Source organism: Primulina tabacum, unplaced genomic scaffold (assembly GCF_025594145.1).
Source record: "Primulina tabacum isolate GXHZ01 unplaced genomic scaffold, ASM2559414v2 Contig104, whole genome shotgun sequence".
NCBI lineage: Eukaryota > Viridiplantae > Streptophyta > Magnoliopsida > Lamiales > Gesneriaceae > Primulina > Primulina tabacum.
The window spans coordinates 17093-38860 of NW_027459727.1; the positions used below are offsets into that span (position 1 = coordinate 17093).

A 21768-nucleotide genomic window follows, 5' to 3' on the forward strand; every position below is an offset into this window, starting at 1 on the left:
AGACGAACAAAAAAGCAAAACATTATTCTCTTTATATCTAATAAATACAATTAATAATTATTATTATATTTCTTAATCACTTGTTAACAACTCGTCACAGGCTGGCCACTTCGTTTAGACTTTAGACAAAGCAAAATTATATCATAATTCTTTCTAATTATTATTAAATATTTTAAATCGAGAGTAGTACAAGGTTTCCAATGGAAATGAGCAATAGCTGTAACGTCAATATTTAATTGGTTTCTTTAAATATACCAAATATTAATAATTAGGTATTAAATTTTAATTCAGTTACAACTAATAAAGGTCATATGGTACCTGTCACACATGCGCAAATCACCAGTAGAAAAATCGGATTTTATTTCGGCAGGCTTTACTTCGGCAATAATAAATTACGAAGTAATACATTACCAATAACTTCAGTAATAACACAAGCGAAGTAAAATAATATATTTTACTTCGGATGTTTAAAAACACGGGATTCACTATATTTTTTTATTATATTTTACTTCGGCATATCAATGTTGATGAAGTAAAAATAAGAAAAATAAGTTCATGCTGAAGTAATAAGATGAACCGCGCAGATTAACAAAGGAAACTAAACTATACTGAACATTTAGCGACGGTTAAAAACCGTCGCCGATTTAATCAGCGACGGTTTTTTAAAAAACCGTCGCTATTAGCGACGGATTTTCAAAAACTGTCGCTATTAGCGACGGCTTTTTAGAAACCGTCGCTGATTAATATCGATTATATCATATATCTTCAGAGACGAGCTCATATATCCTTCCCATCCCAAACCGATTCTCGTAAGAAAGAAAGCCCCAATCCCAAACTCCCATCCTGTCGCCCATTCTCTTCCCCTCTCCAAATTGTGACGGCTTGCACCACCAGAAATGGGTCGGTCGAGCACCCTACACCTAGCCCAGGACCTGTAGCTTGCATCTAAGGTAGAATTGAAGAAAATAAGCTTGAATCATTGGTGATTTTGCGACCTGAACCGCACGCAGTTTCTGTCCCATTTTGGTGAGTTTTTGGTTTGTTTTGCTTGGGTATTTTTTGGTTTGTTTTCAGGTCGTGAATAGTAACTCCGGAGAGATTCCGGTGTGTCACAACCTCGAGAGCGATGACGATTAGTTCAAGCTCGGATCTTGGTAAACATTGGGCTCAAATTCCAGCTTTGATTCATTTAAGTAGGCTGTCGATTTGCATCTTCTGAACTATCCAAAAAAGGTTTTTGTTAATCTTAAACTATTTAGTTTTTTTTTTTTTATCAAGATCAGGACGTTGCTTTCTTTCTCAAAAATAAATAAGAAGTATGTTTTATTTTTATGGACTTGAGTTGAGTGTAGAGTTAATTGTGATTGTTGCATTAACTTTTCAATTCCATTATAGGGTAATCTGAAACAAAGTGGTTCGGTTGAGTGTGGATATTGTGTGATGAGGTACATGAAAGAGATAATCGATTGCAATGATCCACAGTTGAAGAAGATGGTGAGTTTCTTCTTGGGATAAATTTGTTGATTGATTGAAATGAATTGTTGTCATTAAGATATATTTTATTGTTGAGATAATGTGTTGCCATTGTGATATATTTTATTGTTAACATAATGTGTTGTTGTTGAGATAATGTGTTGTTGTTGAGATAATGTGTTGTCATTGAGATATATTTTATTGTTAAGATAATTTCTTGAGATGAATTGTTGTCATTGTGATATATTTTATATTAGTAATAAAAAAAAAGAAATTTTGTTCCTGATTTTCATATCTTCTGTGTTGTAATCTTAAGCTTTTGTGTTTATTCTGTTTATTGCTGATATATGTTTTGGTTAAAATACTTTCTTTTCATTTGTTTTATTTGGTGGGTTGTTGGTTTTATCAAGAAATTTGAAGCCCAGAAATCATATACGGGAATATGATTCTGGACTGTAAGTGTTGTCATTTTTTCAATATTCTTGTATCATTTCCAAGTGGCACAAATTCAATCTGTTCTTACTTTTAAGTTGATTTCGCTTCTTGAAACAAGAAGTTGGGTTGCTTCAGATTTTGTTGGAGTTTAAGGTGATCTGATTTTGTCTTTTCCTGTTTTTTTTTTTGTCTATATCTGTCCTCACACAAATGTAAATGCAACTAACCATCTTGAAGGAATTGACTGGTACTTAACATTGGTTCCCTCATATCGGATTGAACTCGAGACTCTTGTTGTCTGCGTTTATTGGTACATGCATCATGTTAATCATATCAAAATTGTCTCATATATTAATTCTTTTACGTTAATCCTCAAATTAATATGGTTTTACTTTTTGTGACAGCTTGTTCTTCGAAAAAAATATATTGTACATGGGAAATTCTTATAATTGTTTTTAAGCATGGGTTAATTATATTTGTGTTCCAAGATTAAGTTTTAATTTTCCTAGCTAGCTTGGCGGCTCATCCAGCCTTACGTTTTTTATGTTTTAATAATTATAATTGACACATATTTGCAGGGGCATATCCGAGTTTAGGGCGCGCATTTCTTCACCGGAAATTAAAGACAATTTATGCCTTTTGTTTGTGTTTTGTATGATTTCGGTTTGATGTGTTATATATGTGTGCGTTACTGGTCCATGGATAAATAAATTTGCTTGGTGTTTGATATGCTACATCATTTTTCTATTTGGGTGGTGACTTGTTTCAAGTTTTGTGGTTTTTCGAAATTATTTATATAATATCTTGATTAAATTGGTTTAGTAAGTGCAATTATCTTCATGCAATTGGGGTAATCTGTAATGGATGTAGACTAGATGGAAACAACAGGCGCTATCTCAGCTGGAGAGTGGTGACATGTTATGAATTTTTATCCGGTGTTATTTCAAGATGCAAATGAAATAAGTTCGTACTTTCAAATGAAACTTGCCTCTACCAGTACTGATATATTTTATATCTGTCAATTTTTATTTGAAATAGAAGAATCTAATGTATTTTCTTTTTCAAATTTCAGTTTGCAGGATGCATCAAGAACAAATATTACACCCAATGTCAATATGACGAGGTCAGAAGTGAATGGAGTGAATTTGTTTACTCCTATGTAGGTGTTTAGATGGATGGTGTATGTGGGACAAATATTTTATTTGTCATTGTGGATTTTTGGATATACTTTTGGTTTTGTGGATATATTTTTTGGGTTACTTGTGGATTGATGAATATGTAATTGTGGATTCGTGGATATTAATAATTTTTAGATGGATAATTTATGAGTTTAATTATATTAGTGTATTAAGTCATATATTGCGAAGTCTTTTTTTAACAATTACTTCATCAAAATAAAAAAAAATTAAGTGTAACAGGTAAATTACTTCGTTGTTATTTGCAAATTGTGAAGTAACATAATATTAAATACTTCGTCAATAAGAAATCAGACGAAGTGATAGAATTAATTTACTTCAACATTGTTCTGTAAAAGCGAAGTTGTTTTGCGCAATTACTTCATCAAAATACAAATTACTGAAGTCTTTCGAACCACTTACTTCGTCACTAAATGTAAATTGTGAAATAACATAATATAAAATACTTCAACAAATAGGATAAATGCTGAGTTATAGATTATATTTACTTCCACAAATAGGATAAATTGTGAAGTTGTTTGTGTCTATTACCTCATCAAAATACATAACTACGAAGTCTTTCAGATGAATTACTTCGTCGATTACTGTAAATAATGAAGTAAAATATTATAAACTACTTCGCTAAATAATAATTAAGACGAAGTTATATATAATATATTACTTCATCAAGAATCTTGATGAAGTCATCCATCTAATTAGAGATTCCCTTGCCTTCTTCGATTTTGTATGAATACAATCTTTGTTTCAGATACAGCCTATTAGCAAGAGACTTGGTCATATACAACTTCTCGAGTTTTCCCCACATGGCAGCAGCTGTGGTTTCTTTTGAGACCTCACGAAGGGGTTTATCACCCAAGCACAGAATTATAGCACTTTGTGCCTTGGCTGCATTGATCATCTTCTCCTTCGAGTCTTCATGTGATGAATCTTCTTCCTTCAAAGATTCGATAAATTGTGAAGTTGTTTGTGTCTATTACCTCATCAAAATACATAACTACGAAGTCTTTCAGATGAATTACTTCGTCGATTACTGTAAATAATGAAGTAAAATATTATAAACTACTTCGCTAAATAATAATTAAGACGAAGTTATATATAATATATTACTTCATCAAGAATCTTGATGAAGTCATCCATCTGATCAGAGATTCCCTTGCCTTCTTCGATTTTGTATGAATACAATCTTTGTTTCAGATACAGCCTATTAGCAAGAGACTTGGTCATATACAACTTCTCGAGTTTTCCCCACATGGCAGCAGCTGTGGTTTCTTTTGAGACCTCACGAAGGGGTTTATCACCCAAGCACAGAATTATAGCACTTTGTGCCTTGGCTGCATTGATCATCTTCTCCTTCGAGTCTTCATGTGATGAATCTTCTTCCTTCAAAGATTCGATAAGTCCTTGCTGAATTAGGATGGCACGCATCTTGATTCTCTATAACCCAAAATCATTGTTTCCTGTGAATTTTTCAATGTCGTATTTCATTGATCCCATCTTCTTGATTTATCGATCAATCGTGGATTGGTTTCCCACAGACGGCGCCACTTGTTGTAAGTGTGTTGGCCAATTCACAGAGTTAGCTTATTGCTTCTGGACGAACTCTCTTGTTACTCCCCACTCGTGATCACGAAGCACACACACAAAGTAAATAAAAAAATTGCACGAGACAGAAAAGATTTACGTGGTTCGGCCTTGAATGACCTACATCCACGGGAAGAAAGAAGACTGATTTCTTTATTGAATCACCAGGGAGTAATTAACAATATAATGATTAACCATAGCACTACAGAAGATTTCTTTCAAGCTTTTTCTCCTTGATCTCTTCCTTTTTGACGCGTATCTGTTGTCCCGTATTCTCCATTGTATTATTCTTTTTCTATCAGCAGGGAGTTGCCGTATATATAGAACGAGCTGGCCTCTGTTTCTGTTTTCCCACAGCTTATCCCAACTCCCCTCAGTAACGGCTCTCAACTCCCCTAACAGAATATAACCGGTTGGTCCAAATCAATGTTTTAAACTCCCATTGACTTATAGTGCAGCATGTCTTTGAGAGACACCCAACCTATACTCAACAGTACATCTATTACTTCACGTCCATATACTTCGGCAATTAACTACCTTATTACTTCACTGAATACGCGAAGTAAAAAGCGATTTTTCTACTAGTGAATACTATTCAATATTGCAAAATAGAACATTACATTATTTTATAGTATGTTTTTTTTTTTGTGATTTTCACTTTTTATATTATTACATTTTAATTTTAATTATGTATCTTTTGATTTTTTTTTTTATGTGACGTTCGGTGTCACATTAACGTCATTTTGGAAAAATTAATAAAATTGTAAAAAATAAAGTAAAGATACGACTCAATTTTCTATATTCTGAAACGTAAGAGGATGATAGATTGGCGATAGAAAATATTACAATGGAACGTGGGTTTGTGGCTAGGGAACATTAGAATTCTAGAAACGCATTATTCATTGGTGATTAATTAAGATATAATGACTAATCCATAATTATTATACATAAGAAAATGATTATAATTTTAGATATTATAACATGAAAAATATATTGAATAAATAAACTAATGCTTACGTTCTCATAGACTAACAAAATATGATAATCGAAATTTAAGCACTAATAAATTAAAATTATGTTTTCGTTGAGTCATCAAACAAATAATAATAATAATAACTATAAATTAATAATTTTATCCTAAATATATATACTTCAGCAAATATACGGACAAATCTGGTCACGGGTATCACACCAAGATTGAAATTTGTCAACACTGAGTGCTAAAATCGTAAGAAAATAAATATACGTGATCAAATATTTAGTTTTCCCTATTGTAAAATAATAAAGAAATGTGTTTGCACAATTTTTCGATTTGCGGGCATGTCAAGTGCAAATATACATCAATTTGTGTAAAAAGTAAAAACTGAAAAAAAATATAACTTCTAAAAACGCGACGATTGTAGATATTAAATTTGACCTTCCGTTATCATCTCCTAAACAAATATGATCATAAACAAATAAAGTAAATAAAAAATTACTGAGAATTGAGAGATAAACTTCTACCATAATTTATATTTTCAATAAAATATTGACAAAACGTAAGCTTTTTTTAATCACATGCAATAAATGTAAGTTATATATAATGACAATGAAAAAATATTCTAAACGGTGTGTTTTTCTTTCTATTTATCTATGTGAAATATAAATGTACTGTTAAAATATGTCCTCTGCCGAATGCATAAACCAAGAAGTATAAAATTACTAAATAATAGTCATATTTAAAAAAAATGAAATAATCGAAATAATCATAAAAATAAAATAGCTCTCTCCAAGATTAGTGGGATCACTTTTAATTTGTCAAACTAAGTAAATACTCGATAACAGCATTCAAAAATCCTCAAGTACGCGGCTCATATATCCCATGCACCCAGGTTAGAATTTCACCAGCACTCAGGTGTATTCTCCTTCGAAGACTAAAGGATTCCTCTCGAGCCACAGAAAAAATGATAAATAAATACCCACTACAACAATAAATGGCTATTGTGACACTTTTTGTAGACATTTTTAATTAAATGTTGTTACAAATACTTAATAATGACACTTGTAAAAAATTGATAATGTGTAAAATAAAAAAACATATTAGATTAGTTATCCTGACATTTTTAATTGATGTCATTTTTTATATGAAGGGAAACAATTATTTTTCCCACATCGTAAAAAATCATTAAAAAAACTAAAAATTATCACTATAAATAAATGTGAGAATATTTGGGTTGGATAAATATTGGAGGAGGGAAAATAATTGTTTCCCTCCATATAAAAAATGACATCAATTAAAAATGTCAGGATAACTAATCTAATATATTTTTTTATTCCCACATTTATTTTATCAATTTTTTCCTCCTCCTATATTTATCCAACCCAAATATTCTCACATTTGTTATTGTCACTGTAAATAACATACACGACATTTTTAATTGTCATTATAAATTATTTTAACTGACATATAAATTTGTCATTATTACTATAATAACAAGCCATGTATAAATATATTAAAACATGAGTTTTCCTGACATTTAAAATTGTCATTATATGAATAATTAGTAACACGTATGAAGTTGTCATTAACATCTTATAATGACATTAAAAAATGTCAGGAAGTTTAAGACGACATTGGAATAGAGAGCATTTGTTGGAGGTGTCACTAAAACTTAAATGTCACTACATATTGAATATGATATATTTATGAATGTCACCATAAGCATTTATTCTTGCAGTGACCTTAATCACCAGCATACCAGTCCACCTTTCAGGATTGGTTATAAAATCATATCGACACAACAAGGAATACATCGTAAACTATATAGTTTGCTACAAGTTCAACGAACAGCACATCGTTTATGTCTGTTTCCCCAAGAAACTCGTAGCCTTCAAAATGATAATATCAAACAAGAAGTTTCCTGTTGTGAGTCTCTATGATCTCGAGAAGTAGACATGCACAATCAGTGAAGCAGCAGTAAGCCCTGCCAGTAGCCAATAGAAGTAACCGAAGTGTGCCCGATTCAAGTTGTCCGAGAACCAACTAGTCGGACCATTTCTGCTCGTGCCTTTTCAATCAGAGATATGAGAAAACCAATTAAGCAACTCCCAATGCAAAAAATACTCAGGTATATATAGAGAAAGACCTAAACTTTTCAATTCTCCAGGAGACTGGTCGTAGAAGAACTCTTGGAAACCGACCATGGTGATCACATAAGCAACTCCGAAAAGTAAATACTGAGGTATAAGCCACCATACAATCATTGGTGCTGTGGTCTGTAAATTATAGGACATGTAATAATCCAAATTAGCATTTTGCGTAAGGACATAATTTGATAGGTTTGTATTGTACAGAAAGCACTTGCATTCTAGTGTTTGTGAAAATATTTTTATGCGGAAAACATTTTTTTACTCACTTGAATTGCTGAATGCCCTCATGAGGCAGAATTCCCTGAGCTTCCTCCTCTGTGGATATGGCGTAGGGTTAGTGTGCCAGTTTCTAACTGTTCTGACAAATACTTGACCGATTCTGATAAATGGGTTTCTATTATCACTGTGCGTAGGAAATCGGTATGTCCTAGTCCCCATGAAAAAAATAGTCAGGGCAAGGCAAATTACAATACATGGGATCCCAAAGCCAAGAACCCAGCCTATAATGTCTTGGATGTAGTTCAAAATTAATGACGAGAGCCACAAAAACAGCAGCACAAAAGGAAAAGTACCACCAATTAAAGAATGAGCTTTTGGCTTTACACTCGATTGGATCTTGCTCATTAAACTGATCAGCTCCAAAAGCTTGAACACATGGTTTATGCCCCCCTTGGGCCAATGCTGCTACATACAAAGAGAAGAAAAATAGATTAACTTGAAGCTGAGGTGGACAACTTGCTGTGCCATTTGAAGCTTTTTGGCAATCGTACTCTTCAAATGGAAAAAGAAAAAGCTGATGCAGACAATAATCCAAGTCCCTATACTCCATCCCAGTGGAAAAAAACATCGTTAGCCTTTTAAGACAAGGAAAAAGAATTCGAGAAAAGTATGTGAACCAAATATCTCTATGCTAATCGAAGTAAGATTTATCTATGTTAGGATGCAACCAAAGTCCCACATTGGAAGATCTAGAGAAAGATCATGGGTTAATAAAGATGAATGTTATCTCCATTGGGATGAAACCTTTTGGGTGGTTCCAAAAGCAAAATCACGAGGGTTAAAACCCAAAGTGGACAATATCATACCAGTGTGGAGATATCCGGATTTCATTGGTCCTAACAAGTGGTATCAGAGCCATGGTCTAGATCGAGCCGTGTGGGTAGAATTCTCGATACCTAAACGAAAGAGGTGAGGGATCCCGGTAAAAATCCTTGATTAAACTCTCGGGGTGGTTTATGCTCCCAGTATTCATGTAAGGCGTGCGCTCCAACACAGTGAAGTGGAGTAACCTCGATTGAGGACGAATAAGGCTTGAGGAGAGGCTCGGACCATGAGAATAATAGTGGAACTTCGTTTGAGGGGAGGATTGTTAGGGGATGCAACAAAGTCCCATTTGGGTGGTTCCAAAAGCAAAACCATGATGGTTAAAACTCAAAGTGGACAATATCATATCAGTGTGGTGATATCCGAATTACATTGGTCCTAGAAATCTAGCTAAGCATAAAGTTCGTATATGAAAAGAAATTGCTCGTACCAGAATATAGAGGCCAGAAGCGAGAGTAATCATATGGTACCGACCAAGAAACGAGTCGGCTATAAAGGCACCCAACAGTGGCAAAAGCAACGCCATTCCAGACCACAAGTTCACATTCTCCGCAGCCTTGGCGCCCGTTGGCGGTGGACTTCCCCAAGGGCCCCGTCAAGAAGCTTATCGAAACCGAACTTATGCCGTAGAACGCAAACCTCTCAGGCACTTCCATACGTAAAACGCAAAATAAAAAAACAGAAAAAGAAACAAAAAATTTCTGGCCGTTAATGATTTACAAATCTATTTCGACAGGTACCAATGTTGAAGGCAGCAGATTTCCAGCCACCGGATTTGGAATGGGTTGCCGGTCGGCCATCAGGGGAGCTTCACCGTCGAATGCATGGATTCCGGTGGCTGTAGAGGTGGCCATGGTCTTTCTCCAGGCCACAAGTTTTTGGGATTAGTGTCAATAATTTGGATCGTTTTACATTAAAAATTAGTTGAGATTTATTGGATAACTGATTCCGCTTCGCGGCTTTTTGACTTTACCCAAAGTTTTTTACCTTAAAAATCGCACCCTTCTAGCTATCTAACATGACTGAAAATTATTTCTTGGATTTTAATTTATATTCAAAGTTACAAAAATCTTTTTTTTAAAAAAAAAATATCCCCAAAAAAGTAACTTCCGGTCGCCTAGGCCGGCCGACTGGCACTTTTTGCGGTGAGGTGCGGTCAGCCATGCCTAAGTTGATTTTTTAGAATACTGAAATTTGACATAAAAAAATAAGAATGAGTTTCTTGTGAGGTAGTATCTGTGATACTTGTTTTATATTGTTCATATATAAAGTAAAAAAATAATATTTTTAGCATAAAATTAAAATTTTCACAGGTTAGGAGAATTGACTCACAAAAAATTGATCCGAAGACAACCGTATATGAATTTTTGTGAAAAATATTTTTTTTCTCGATCAGGTAAAGTAGGATATATGTATCACTCAATTGACAGTACGTAAGACAATCTCATTAATGTTTTTGTGAATAAATAATGGAGGATGATCTTATACATTATGCAATCAAGGGTATGGATAAAAATGTTATACAACTATTATATATATATACAGAGGAAATTATGTTATTCTGGGCATCACTAAATGTACAATCATCAGCGTCGCAAAATGTTGACACAAACATTTCATGGAATTTCACTTTAGAATTAAATTCTTGTGTGATGTTCATGCGAACATCTCACAAGCGATCATGGAGTGTCTAACAAGAGGTGTTGAACATCCATTTTTTAAAAAAATAATATCGAATTCTATTTTATTCTCTACCTCAACCATATCATATTTTGAAATATCACTAGTTTCCTCGTCATGTTAATCCTAAACAATGATGTGATATTAAATTAATGGAATTTTCATAGTCATATTTAGATATACCATATGTATTATATTAATAAAATCAAGATGATCGAAATAGATAAATTTGTTATGGTATTTTTTTATAAGCTAAAATAATATTTCTCTAATTAAAATTATTCCTTTTATTTAATAGAAATATCATAAAAAATATTTTAGTACATTTTATCTAATCTACAACTAAAATATCATAATATAATTTATTCTATAAGGATATTTGATTTTTTAGATGATCATATCAATCATAATATAAAAATTATAGTTTTTTTGTATGAATTATAAATCTTATCATATATTTTTTTAAAAATAAAAATAATATGGAATAATGTTTTGAGAAAACCGTTTTACAACCATAATCATCGTAATCGTAATTGATAAAATAGTATAGATTAAAAAAATATCAAGGACGAAGGGTATTCTCATAAATATTGTGAATATCGGTAGGATTGACCCATCTCACAGATAAAAATTCGTGAGACCGCTTCACAAGATACATACTCAAAAAAATAGGTATCTTGTGAGACGGTCTCACGAATCTTTATATGTGAGATGTGTCAATCTTACCGATATTCACAATAAAAAGTAATGTTCTTAGCATAAAAAGTAATATTTTTTCATGGATGACCCAAATAAGATATCCGTCTCACAAATACGACCCGTGAGACCATCTTACACAAGTTTTGGTCTAAAAAAAATATGGGATTACCCGACTTTTATAATATAATATAATAATTCAAGCACACATGTGGGCGCGCACATACAATATATATTATATAAATTTTAATATTTTTAGTATTAAATTTAAAACTAATATGATATATTACTAATTATATATAATTTTTTTGAGAAAAAAAAAAATTGACCGAGGTATAGAGAGAGTAGATAAATTTATGTTGTATTTGTGTATATAATAAGAATATTGATCAGATCCAAAAAAAGGGTAGAATATTGAGTTTAATATAAGCGTTATATCTCGTCGGAAAACCCAGTCCAGTTCCTATTGAGATCTGAATTTCTAACCAGAAATTGAAGTGAGAGTTGAAGAAAATTTGATCTTTGCCCTTCGCGCGTTACTGATTCAGATCCAGCAATCTCCGTGTCACCGAGAAATTCAAGCGATGTGCGACGCCGTTCGAACACTCTGCATCTTCATTATCTCCTTCTTGTTCCTTGTTTCCTCCACTTTTGGAAAGGTGAAGATGTCGGTTTATGAACTTTATCTGTTTTGCTGGTTGCATACGCGGTTATTTCAATTGTTCTTTAGGTTACAGGGTGTGTAGTTTTTTATTGCTTCTATAGTGATTTTGGTTGAATTTGATTGTTGGTGGCTTTCAAAGTTTTGTACAACTGGTAATGTCTATGGCGAGAAGAGGAACTTGATCTAGTATGTACGGGAGAAGAAAGTTCCCTCCTTTCCTCCTTTTTCTTCAATTTTTTTGTCCTTTTTAGGGTAAAAAGATGTCTCTAGTCGTCGCCCTGACGTTCAACAGGTTTCTTTTGGTGTGCTTCGTATACATGCAGTTTTATGCTGGTTTTATTTCTGTGTTGATTCACGTTTAGCTGTATTGCCTTTTCTGTTGTGGATTTTGATTTTATGTATAAACACATACGTGTGTATATGATGTCCGATTTGATCATAAAGTCTATGTCTTGTTGATGAGTTTCGTTTTGAGGAAATCTAATTTCTCAATTGAGTGATGTAGACAGAATGATTACGTTATGCATTTTTGAATCTTTACATCTCAAAATATGCAGTATCAAGCTGGTGATCCAGTCACTCTATGGGTAAACAAGGTTGGCCCATTTAACAATCCCCAGGAAACCTACAATTATTACAGCCTCCCATTTTGCGGGTCATCTGAAAATGCTGCTCACAAGTGGGGTGGTCTTGGCGAGGTTCTTGGTGGGAATGAACTTATAGATAGCCAAATTGATATAAAGTTTAAGAGTAATATTCTTTAACTGAATTTTTTTTAGTTGCGATCTTTCATCTCCCAGAACCATGGCCATTTCATTCTACAATATCTTTTTGCAGAAGATGTTGATAAGACTACAATTTGTGAGATTGAACTGGACGCAGTTAAGGTTAAACAGTTCAGGGATGCTGTAGAGAATTTATACTGGTTTGAATTTTTTATGGGTACGTGTCCCATGATTGTAGAGTCCGTACATGAGATGATACATACAACATTGGTGTGGCTAGGAAATTTTTCTACTCCTTTTAATTTTCAGTTCTCGAAATGTTTTTTATTATTTCGCCCTCTTGCTCTTTCTTTCTAACCCCTGTTGTTTCTGTGTGTGCGCATGGCTCTTTGGCGATAAGATGATTTGCCATTGTGGGGTACGTTTATATATCTTCATAAGTGTAGTAGGTTGGTTATGTTATACTGTGATTAAACTTTACTTCATTTGTGAAGGTTTTATCGGCGAGGTGCTTCCTGATAGAACTCGCGATACAAAGCATGTGCTATTTACTCATAAGAATCTCATCATCAAATATAATGAAAACCAGGTGGATTCAATGAGATGTTTTGTCTGTTTTACACAGTAATTATTTTATGTTCCAGGTGCAAGTACATTTTCTATCTGAAATTGAATATTTGTGCTTGCAGATCATTCACGTCAATCTCACTCAAGAAGTTCCTAAACCACTTGAAGAGGGAAGAGTGTTAGATATGTCTTACTCTGTTAAATGGGTTTCAACCAATATAACGTTTGCACGCCGCTTTGACATTTATCTAGACTATCCCTTTTTTGAGCATCAGGTGTTTAATTATTTATTGAAATATATGCTTTTGTCAGTGATTTCGTCTATTCTGGTAATATTGTATTACACAATGTCTAATCACCTTTCCTTAAAGATACCATTGAACACGGGGAGCATATACTAGCTATTCAGTGATCCTATAGTTTATGTTATTCCTCCTAGTCAGCTTATCCAGTAATCATCATTTTGCAGATCCACTGGTTCTCTGTTTTTAATTCTTTCATGATGGTGATTTTCCTTACTGGTCTGGTTTCAATGATATTGATGCGCACCCTTCGCAATGATTATGCTAAATATGCTCGGGAAGATGATGATCTTGAGACGCTGGTAGTTATTTCTGAACCCTTTTTTTGTCTGCATAAAGTATACTGAAATACTGAAATTTGTTGCACCATAAAGTAAATTCCTTTAAATTCTTACTCATCTTGTGTAGGAGCGGGATGTGAGTGAGGAGTCAGGGTGGAAACTTGTCCATGGTGATGTATTTCGGCCTCCACAAAATTTGGCTCTTCTCTCAGCTGTTGTTGGCACTGGTGCTCAATTAGCAACACTTGTACTTCTTGTCATCATTTTGGCAATCATCGGGATGTTATATATAGGGTACGTCAAATGCATATATTGAAATTTTAGATCTCGTACCTATTTTAATTTATAAAATGAATTAAGGGGTAGATCTAGCTTGTTTCGGTCGGTATCATGTTCAACAACGACCTGAGGTTGGAAACTTTAAGATCATATGACAAAAACAATAGTTGATATGACATCCAAACAATTTATTGGGGTGTAACTTTTTAGTTGGATCTAATTCTTTGTCGACAGATTAAAAATATTGGGTCCATTCTTGTTTCTATGAGTTTGTTATAGTTTAGGTGGTCTGTCAATTTCTTCTGTCAGGGCCTCCGATCTCCTAACCTTTTCCAGAAAGAAGGAAAACATTGAATAAAGAAATGGTAAATTTAAATTTTAGCCGTCCAATAGAAATCATGTACGACATCTATATTGTCAGTGATGTTATTATCCTTTATTTTGTCTACAGTAGGCAGTAAATAGTTGATTTCACTCTGTATGACTTTGCATCAACGTGCACCCCTGAATTTTACAACATTTTTTTCTCTAACTAGATGATTTATAGTAATTTACATTGTTATAGATTTCAATTTTCAACTCCCTCGATGATTGCCTCGTAGTTCCTGTTTCTTGAACATTTTTTACGTTTTCCCACGTTTTTTAGTCGGTAGTTTTTCCTTTTTTGATTACATACATGAAATTCATCTTCCTTTGTTTAGCACTAACTATCATGGTGTCAGTTGCTCCAAGATATTAGAACATTTTCTATTTGTTTGTTATACTCATCTGACTTGTTTCAAGTGATATAACGTACTTTCTATTTGTTTGTTATACTCATCTGACTTGTTTCAAGTGATATAATGTGCTGTTGTCTTGTATATCAGGAGAGGAGCAATTGTCACGACCTTTATCATCTGTTATGCATTCACCTCATTCATTGCTGGTTATGTGAGTGGTGGCATGTATTCTCGAAATGGGGGTATGTTTCTTTTTTACTGCCATCTATGGTGTTTAAATTTTTATTGTAGCTTAAAATTTCCCTCACTTATAAACTGTCACACCTCTTTAACTTGTTATAAAACTAAATGATTGTTCAGGTAAAAAATGGATAAAGTCAATGATCCTCACGGCATCACTGTTTCCTTTCATGTGCTTTGGTATTGCGTTTGTCTTGAACACTATTGCTATATTTTATGGATCGCTAGCTGCTATACCCTTTGGTACCATTGTGGTTGTTTTCATCATTTGGGGTTTTATTTCTTTCCCATTGGCACTTCTTGGTACTGTTGTTGGAAGAAACTGGAGCGGTACTCCAAATAATCCTTGCCGAGTTAAGACAATTCCCCGTCCAATTCCTGAGAAGAAATGGTATCTCACACCATCAGTGATCTCTCTCATGGGTGGTCTGCTTCCATTTGGAAGCATTTTCATTGAAATGTATTTTGTCTTCACTTCCTTCTGGAATTACAAGGTAATTTTTGTTTCTTTTTCATCGAAGCATCTGCAGAAATGATTTAAGAATCAGGCGTCTGAGTTTTGCTTACTTGCTATTTCTCTTTGGCCATTTCTACAGTACAAAGTACAATCAGATACGGTAGGTTCTTATAGTTTGAGAATAAAGGATCATATAAAGTTATAATAGTTTACTTAAAAATGTTTGGATAAAGTCATTCATTCAAGAAACACAAATGGAGAGGGAACTGCAACAAATCTAGTGGAAGAGAAAATTGTTGAGGGAAAAGAATTCGGAGAATAATTAGGATTCTGTATAAGTATTGAAGTGATCCTGAATAAAATTTTATGATATCTTAAAAAACAAATTGGTTGGGTTTTATTTTTATAAAAGATTTAACGAGACCTTATAGCTTTTTTTTTTAATTTCCATAAGATATTTTTGAAAAGAAATTAACAATCACTTACTTGCAAATATCTTATTATTTATTAACCCTCTTATAAGATGTTTGAAACAATTTATAAGGTGATCCGAACAGTTTCAAATGTTGCAGTATTTGGAATGTGGTCTGTTTTGGCCTTAAGCGAGTGAATTCCTTGGTAAATCTCGGACAATTTGATATATGTTGCCATTCGAAGGAAATGGCTGAAAGAATTAACTCTTGAATAAACTGTCATAAAACTATAGCTTTTGACATGAATAACCAAGTTTTGGCCAAGGATCTTAAATGCATTATCCTCTACCTGGGTAATTAAGGGAGCCATATGTGTAATTCTTTGCTGTGTTGTTTTCAGGTTTATTATGTCTACGGCTTCATGCTCCTTGTGTTTGTAATTCTGATCATCGTCACTATTTGTGTTACAATTGTTGGGACTTATTTCTTGCTGAATGCGGAGAACTATCACTGGCAATGGACCTCATTTTTCTCTGCTGCTTCTACTGCTCTTTATGTGTACCTCTATTCTGTGTATTACTATCACGTGAAGACTAAGATGTCTGGCTTCTTCCAGACCAGCTTTTATTTTGGATACACTTTGATGTTCTGTCTTGGGTTGGGAATACTATGTGGTAAGTTTGTTCGTTCTTTTATTCCATCCTTCACCGAGGCATGAACGAGCTACTTTTATGATTGCAGCTAGAAGATCTTTCCTATAGTATCAGCATTATACATTGTTAATAACTATTTTATCTGCTGTGAAATTTCAGGCGCAGTTGGATATCTGGGCTCTAGATTGTTTGTCAGGAGAATTTACCGAAACATCAAATGTGACTAATGTTAGATATGTGCGATGAGAACTCGGGTTTGGCCATTATTTTACAGGAAGTTAATTGCCCATTGCAATATATGGAAGTCCACTTCTGCAGAGTCTCCAAAATATTTTATCTTTTTACAGAAACTAAGGACGGAACAAAAATGGCCAGAAGATTCAATTTTGCCTCTCCTATATACCCTCTTGGCATGATTTTACTGCGAAATCTGTTTAACTTATAAATCTTGATGTTTTGGTCTCGGTTAGGTGCCTTTTGTTTTTATTTAATTTATTTGACGTGGGAATGGCTGATTTTTATTTGGAGGATTGTTGAAGAAATATGTCGAGACTTCTGAATGTTATAATTATGTGATTATGAAATTTCAAGCAACCGGCGAGTCACTGGCACAGAGATTGTGTTTGAAATTTGTTGTCGAATTTGTGCATGTATCAATATTATTAATTAAATGTTTTAAATAATTGTGTGTGTCTGCAAATGTATATGCTAAAATATCTCTTATTATTAGTCAATTACATGAAAATTTATTATATTTTATAATATTTAATATACACATTATGTGTGTCACGATGACTACTGAGTTAGAAAAATCGGGGCGTACAATACACATGCTACACACACCACTGCTATAGTGTCTCAACACAGTCGATGGTACAAAATTAAATTTTTAAATTTGAGAACAAGATTTAATATAGAAGAAATTAAGTTTTATTTATTTAATTTATATATTTTTTTATAATTTTTGGTCGCATCATCAATAAATTCAAGACATTAAACTGATTTGTGTTACATATAATTTTAGTCTTTTTTCACCAGTAGCAATGACATAATATCGGGTTTATTAGCTTTAATTTTCAGACGTCACTACGGGAAAAAAATAAATAAGACTAAACAATTGAAAATAATATATTAAAATCGTAAATTGTCTGAAAACGACAAAAATAAAAAAAATTCAAATCACATACTAAATTATAATTTACCATTTAACCTCTAACTAAAAATAGTTACATAGCAAACACATTGAAACACCTTCCCTCCACTTAGTTTCATATGTCGGAAACTCTATTTTGATATATTATAAACAACAATGCAGATTGAAATAGGTTTATTTTCCCTCCAAAACTCTAAAAACTCATCTATAAATAACTTCGATTGATGATATATAGGTGTGCACGATAGGTGTGCAACATATCAAAAATATATATATATATACTTTCTTTTTAATACACGTATAGATCAAATATTTCATATTATTAATACATATTTTTAACATTAATTGAGAAGATATTTTACATTATTTTGAAAACAAACTGGTCTTCCATAAACATTCATATAAAAATATATAGCAATAATACACCACCACATTTTATAATTATATATTCAGAATTTCAATATTATTTTATTATATATAAAAAGATGAGCAGGTCAGTTCCCAAGCCAGACACGTACCAATTTGTCAAGTGCAGCAGTGGAAGAACCCATCTCCCAAGGAATCAATTGCCATCAGTTTCATCTTATGGCTTCGTTCTCTCAGCTCCACACTTGTCTCAGAATGATCCATCAACTCCCTCACCCTTTTCTCCACTTCCTCTCCAACTACAAATCCATCTTCTCCCCTCTGCTCCACCGCAATCGCCATCTTCATGCTCGCCACCAAGGCCGCCTTGTTTAAGTGTTGCTCAGCATATAATGGCCACGCCACCATTGGAACACCGGCCATCACCGCCTCCAGGATCGAATTCCACCCACAATGAGTCACGAACCCACCCACAGCCGGGTGTTCTAGCACCGCTACCTGAGGTGCCCACGATTCCACCACCATACCCCTTCCCTTAGTACTATCAAGAAACCCCTCAGGCATTATTGTCATGACATTAAATTCCCCGACCTCTCCAAATTCTTTGATCTTTTCATGCAACCGAGGTTTTCTCACCACCCACAAGAACCTGTGCCCGCTTCTTTCTAATCCTTTTGCTATCTCCTTCACTTGATCACCACTGAAAGTTCCCATGCTGCCAAAACACAAGAAAACAACGCTCCGACTCGGCTGTGTATCGAGCCATGATAAACAAGAATGCTGCAGATTATGATCACCATGATTGTTGAACTTGCTATAAGAATCAGCAATCAATGGCCCAATATTGTAGATGGGGGGAGTTCGCCCATCGGGGATGCACAAGCCATCAATTACGGCTTTCATAGCGATGGGCTCAAGCTGATTGAATGAATTCACTATAATCCCACTGCTTTGAGACAAACAATGGGAGTAATACATCCAATTTTTTTAAAAAAAAATTATATGTAAATTTTATATAATTTTGAAATAATATAATATTAGTCCGGCAGATCAATTTTATATATTAAAAAATTATAGATTTTAAATTTTAGTCCGGGCGGAGCCATATTTCTGGCTCCGCCTCTGGGCTCATCTCGATTCAAAACAGGCTGGGGCATGTGTTTTGCAGGGAGCATCGGCAGGCCCGGAATCTGAAATTTTGTATCATAAAGATCTTTAAAGTTCTTATCAACTTGATTGTGAATTGTAGGGAAATGCAGATAAGCGGCAAGAGCGGCAAGACCAGAAGTGAAGAAGAAAAATACAGGAATTCCAAGATTTTCAGAAACTGGAACGGCTGAAGCACAAAAGAAATCGATAACGAGTGCATGAACTTTGAATGTTCTTGAAATTTCTTGTAGGGTTTGGTGTACATTAACGGTGTTAAGGCGAATGAAGCCGAACATATTGGCAAGGAAGCTGACTGCCGGAGATGTGTTGACATGGAGGACAGTAGGGAATCGGTGGAGGATGATGGAAGAGTAGGTTTCTGAGATGTTGCGGAGATATGCAGCTGTAGCGGGGGCGTCGTTGAAGCCGGCGATGACAAGGACGTGGATGATGGAGAAATGGCCGCGGCTGAGGATGAGCTTGCCGAGTTCCACCATGGAGATCAAGTGGCCGCTGCCCGGTGCTGGATACAAGACTATTGTGTCTTCCATCTTTTTCACTTTTGTACTGTGTTTTTTGCATGGGATTTCGTTCGCTATTTATCGCAAGCATGCGGGTGGGTGTGAGATCCAATGTATGTTAGAATTTTTCTAGAAATTCGTGTTTTAATTTATAAACATGATAAACAATAAGTAGATGATGTATTTTATTCCGGCCATCGAATGATTTGTAAGTTTTTTTTATTTCCTCTTATTGATGTCTTCCAACCACTCAACACTCTCTGTAGATGGTGTATTTTATTCTTATGAGATGTGTACTTATGGACCTCAATCACCGGTATTTAATTATAGATCACTCGTATCATCAATAAGTGATTGTGGGAGTTTGATTGTCAAAAGAAGAAGCGCATAAACGTCTCAATTTTCTAAAGTTAAAGTGGCTTATACCGTTTGTAAAAATTATAGGTTATAACGGTCGCCTTTTTCTACTCATCTTTTCTTCTTTTATATGAATTGATATGTACCATTTGTTCTTGTAATGTTCGCAAAGAATTCGGGTGCAGCTGTGGGCAATAAATTAGAAATAAAACGGTTGGATGAAATGTTATTTACGTTTGACGGTGCATATGGGGATTTATTAATGTCTTGTCCTTGAAAAGAAGAAGTACACAGACAAAAGGACGAGCCCGGATACCTAACTAGCTCTCTAACCCTAGACGTTGAAAATGATGTAAGTTCGAATTGAGTCAGTTTTAGACAATACAGAAAAATAGAGTTAAAATAATATAATTTTGCAGAAAATAATCTAAAATACAAGAGAGATCAAGTTTCTTTAATTTTCAGTAGTTTCGAGGCACATATAATTTAAATTTGGTGTTATATAATATGTTTTTTTTTTACTTATTTAGGAGAACACACACACAGTTTGGATTGTCCTTCAAAAGAGCAAATCAACTAGTTTTGGAATCAGATACCAACTATATGATTGAAACTTAAAATTGAAAATTAGTATTTTTCTCATTTTTATATATATAAAAAAAGTTCGTATATTAGTTGCTTTCTTATATGAAATTACTGATCAACTTGATTACACAAACTTGATTAATAATTTTAGCTCAAGAATTACGAGCCAAGTTATTTTTAAGTCATCATTTTAGACATGTTTAATCTTATTGTTGAATAATAATATAAATATTTTGAATATCGTGTATTATTTAGTTTTTTATATTAACTTTATTGTATTGATTTAATTTGACTTAGTCGCATAAAAAATATGAGTATACATTTTGGTTTAGGATTTTTTTAAAAAAGTTAGATTTCGAACCAAAAATTGTTAGGATCGGCAAAACATGTGTATGTGTATATTCGGGAACATGATCTCCTTATAATTTTTAGAATATAATAGATTTTCTTCCCTAAATATTTATGAAAAATAAAATTTAACAATCAAATCTGATTCGGTAAAAAATAATGTATATTTAATATACATGCACACGTTTCTTACACTAGGATCAATCATAATAATAACTTTAAATTCATATAATATGAAGGTGGTTCGAAATTGAAATTTAAATCTTTTTCTGAAATCTTACCGATCCATGTAAATGCAACCTCGGAATTTTTTGGTGGTAAGAAATAATAATACGAGGAAGTGTCAAATTATATTACAAATCCAAATTTATATATATACTAGTAGTATATATACCCAACATACGCTATGCGTGAACATGATATAAAAATCTTATATATATATATATATATATATATATATAGATACTATTATTAAGTGTAATTGATGTAGTAAAAAATTGTGATGATCCGAACTACTCTACATGTTCGTAAACGGATCCAAGTAATAATCATACACGAGTATTATGGTTGGCTCGTAAACGAATCCAAGTAACTGGTGGAGAGAAAATTTTGTCGGTTATCACTTATGTCATAAACAAACATCAGAGATGTCGAGGTTTGCCTGGCGTAGACAGTACGACGCTCAAGTCAAAAAG

At 33.6% G+C, this 21768-nt stretch overlaps 2 protein-coding genes, 1 long non-coding RNA gene and 1 pseudogene across 4 annotated transcripts; 2 read left to right on the forward strand and 2 right to left on the reverse strand.

Annotated features, from left to right (window-relative positions):
* The first annotated feature begins 793 nt into the window (after positions 1–793).
* On the forward strand, positions 794–3217 carry LOC142534062 (uncharacterized). Of its 2 annotated transcripts, none has more exons than XR_012816899.1 (3): positions 794–1233; positions 1396–1494; positions 2981–3217. It is a non-coding gene; the product is annotated as an uncharacterized LOC142534062 (long non-coding RNA). The 2 variants fall into 2 exon arrangements; XR_012816900.1 differs by having other exon boundaries at positions 794–1154.
* Positions 3218–7324: 4107 nt separating this feature from the next.
* Positions 7325–9793, reverse strand: LOC142534059 (protein NRT1/ PTR FAMILY 5.10-like; annotated as a pseudogene).
* A 1887-nt stretch (positions 9794–11680) lies between these two features.
* Positions 11681–17188, forward strand: LOC142534039 (transmembrane 9 superfamily member 1-like). The gene is made up of 12 exons (XM_075640928.1): positions 11681–11953; positions 12516–12708; positions 12796–12900; positions 13084–13101; positions 13178–13272; positions 13373–13525; positions 13720–13854; positions 13961–14127; positions 14979–15073; positions 15192–15565; positions 16342–16615; positions 16754–17188. The coding sequence occupies exons 1-12, from the start codon at positions 11879–11881 to the stop codon at positions 16819–16821; spliced, it is 1752 nt and encodes a 583-aa protein (XP_075497043.1). The 5' UTR covers positions 11681–11878; the 3' UTR covers positions 16822–17188.
* Positions 17189–18241: 1053 nt separating this feature from the next.
* On the reverse strand, positions 18242–19871 carry LOC142534076 (UDP-glycosyltransferase 88F4-like). The gene is given in 3 exon segments (XM_075640980.1): positions 18242–18304; positions 18306–19096; positions 19228–19871. Coding segments are annotated over 3 exon segments (1440 nt in total). The 5' UTR covers positions 19814–19871.
* Between the last annotated feature and the right edge of the window lie 1897 nt (positions 19872–21768).

Excerpts from the sequence above, each read along its gene's own strand:
- LOC142534039 (XM_075640928.1), top strand. The coding sequence starts at position 11,879 with ATGTGCGACGCCGTTCGAACACTCTGCATCTTCATTATCTCCTTCTTG. Across the intron at positions 13,855-13,960 it reads ATGATGATCTTGAGACGCTG|GAGCGGGATGTGAGTGAGGA; the intron begins GTAGTTATTTCT and ends CATCTTGTGTAG. Across the intron at positions 15,566-16,341 it reads CTTCCTTCTGGAATTACAAG|GTTTATTATGTCTACGGCTT; the intron begins GTAATTTTTGTT and ends TGTTGTTTTCAG.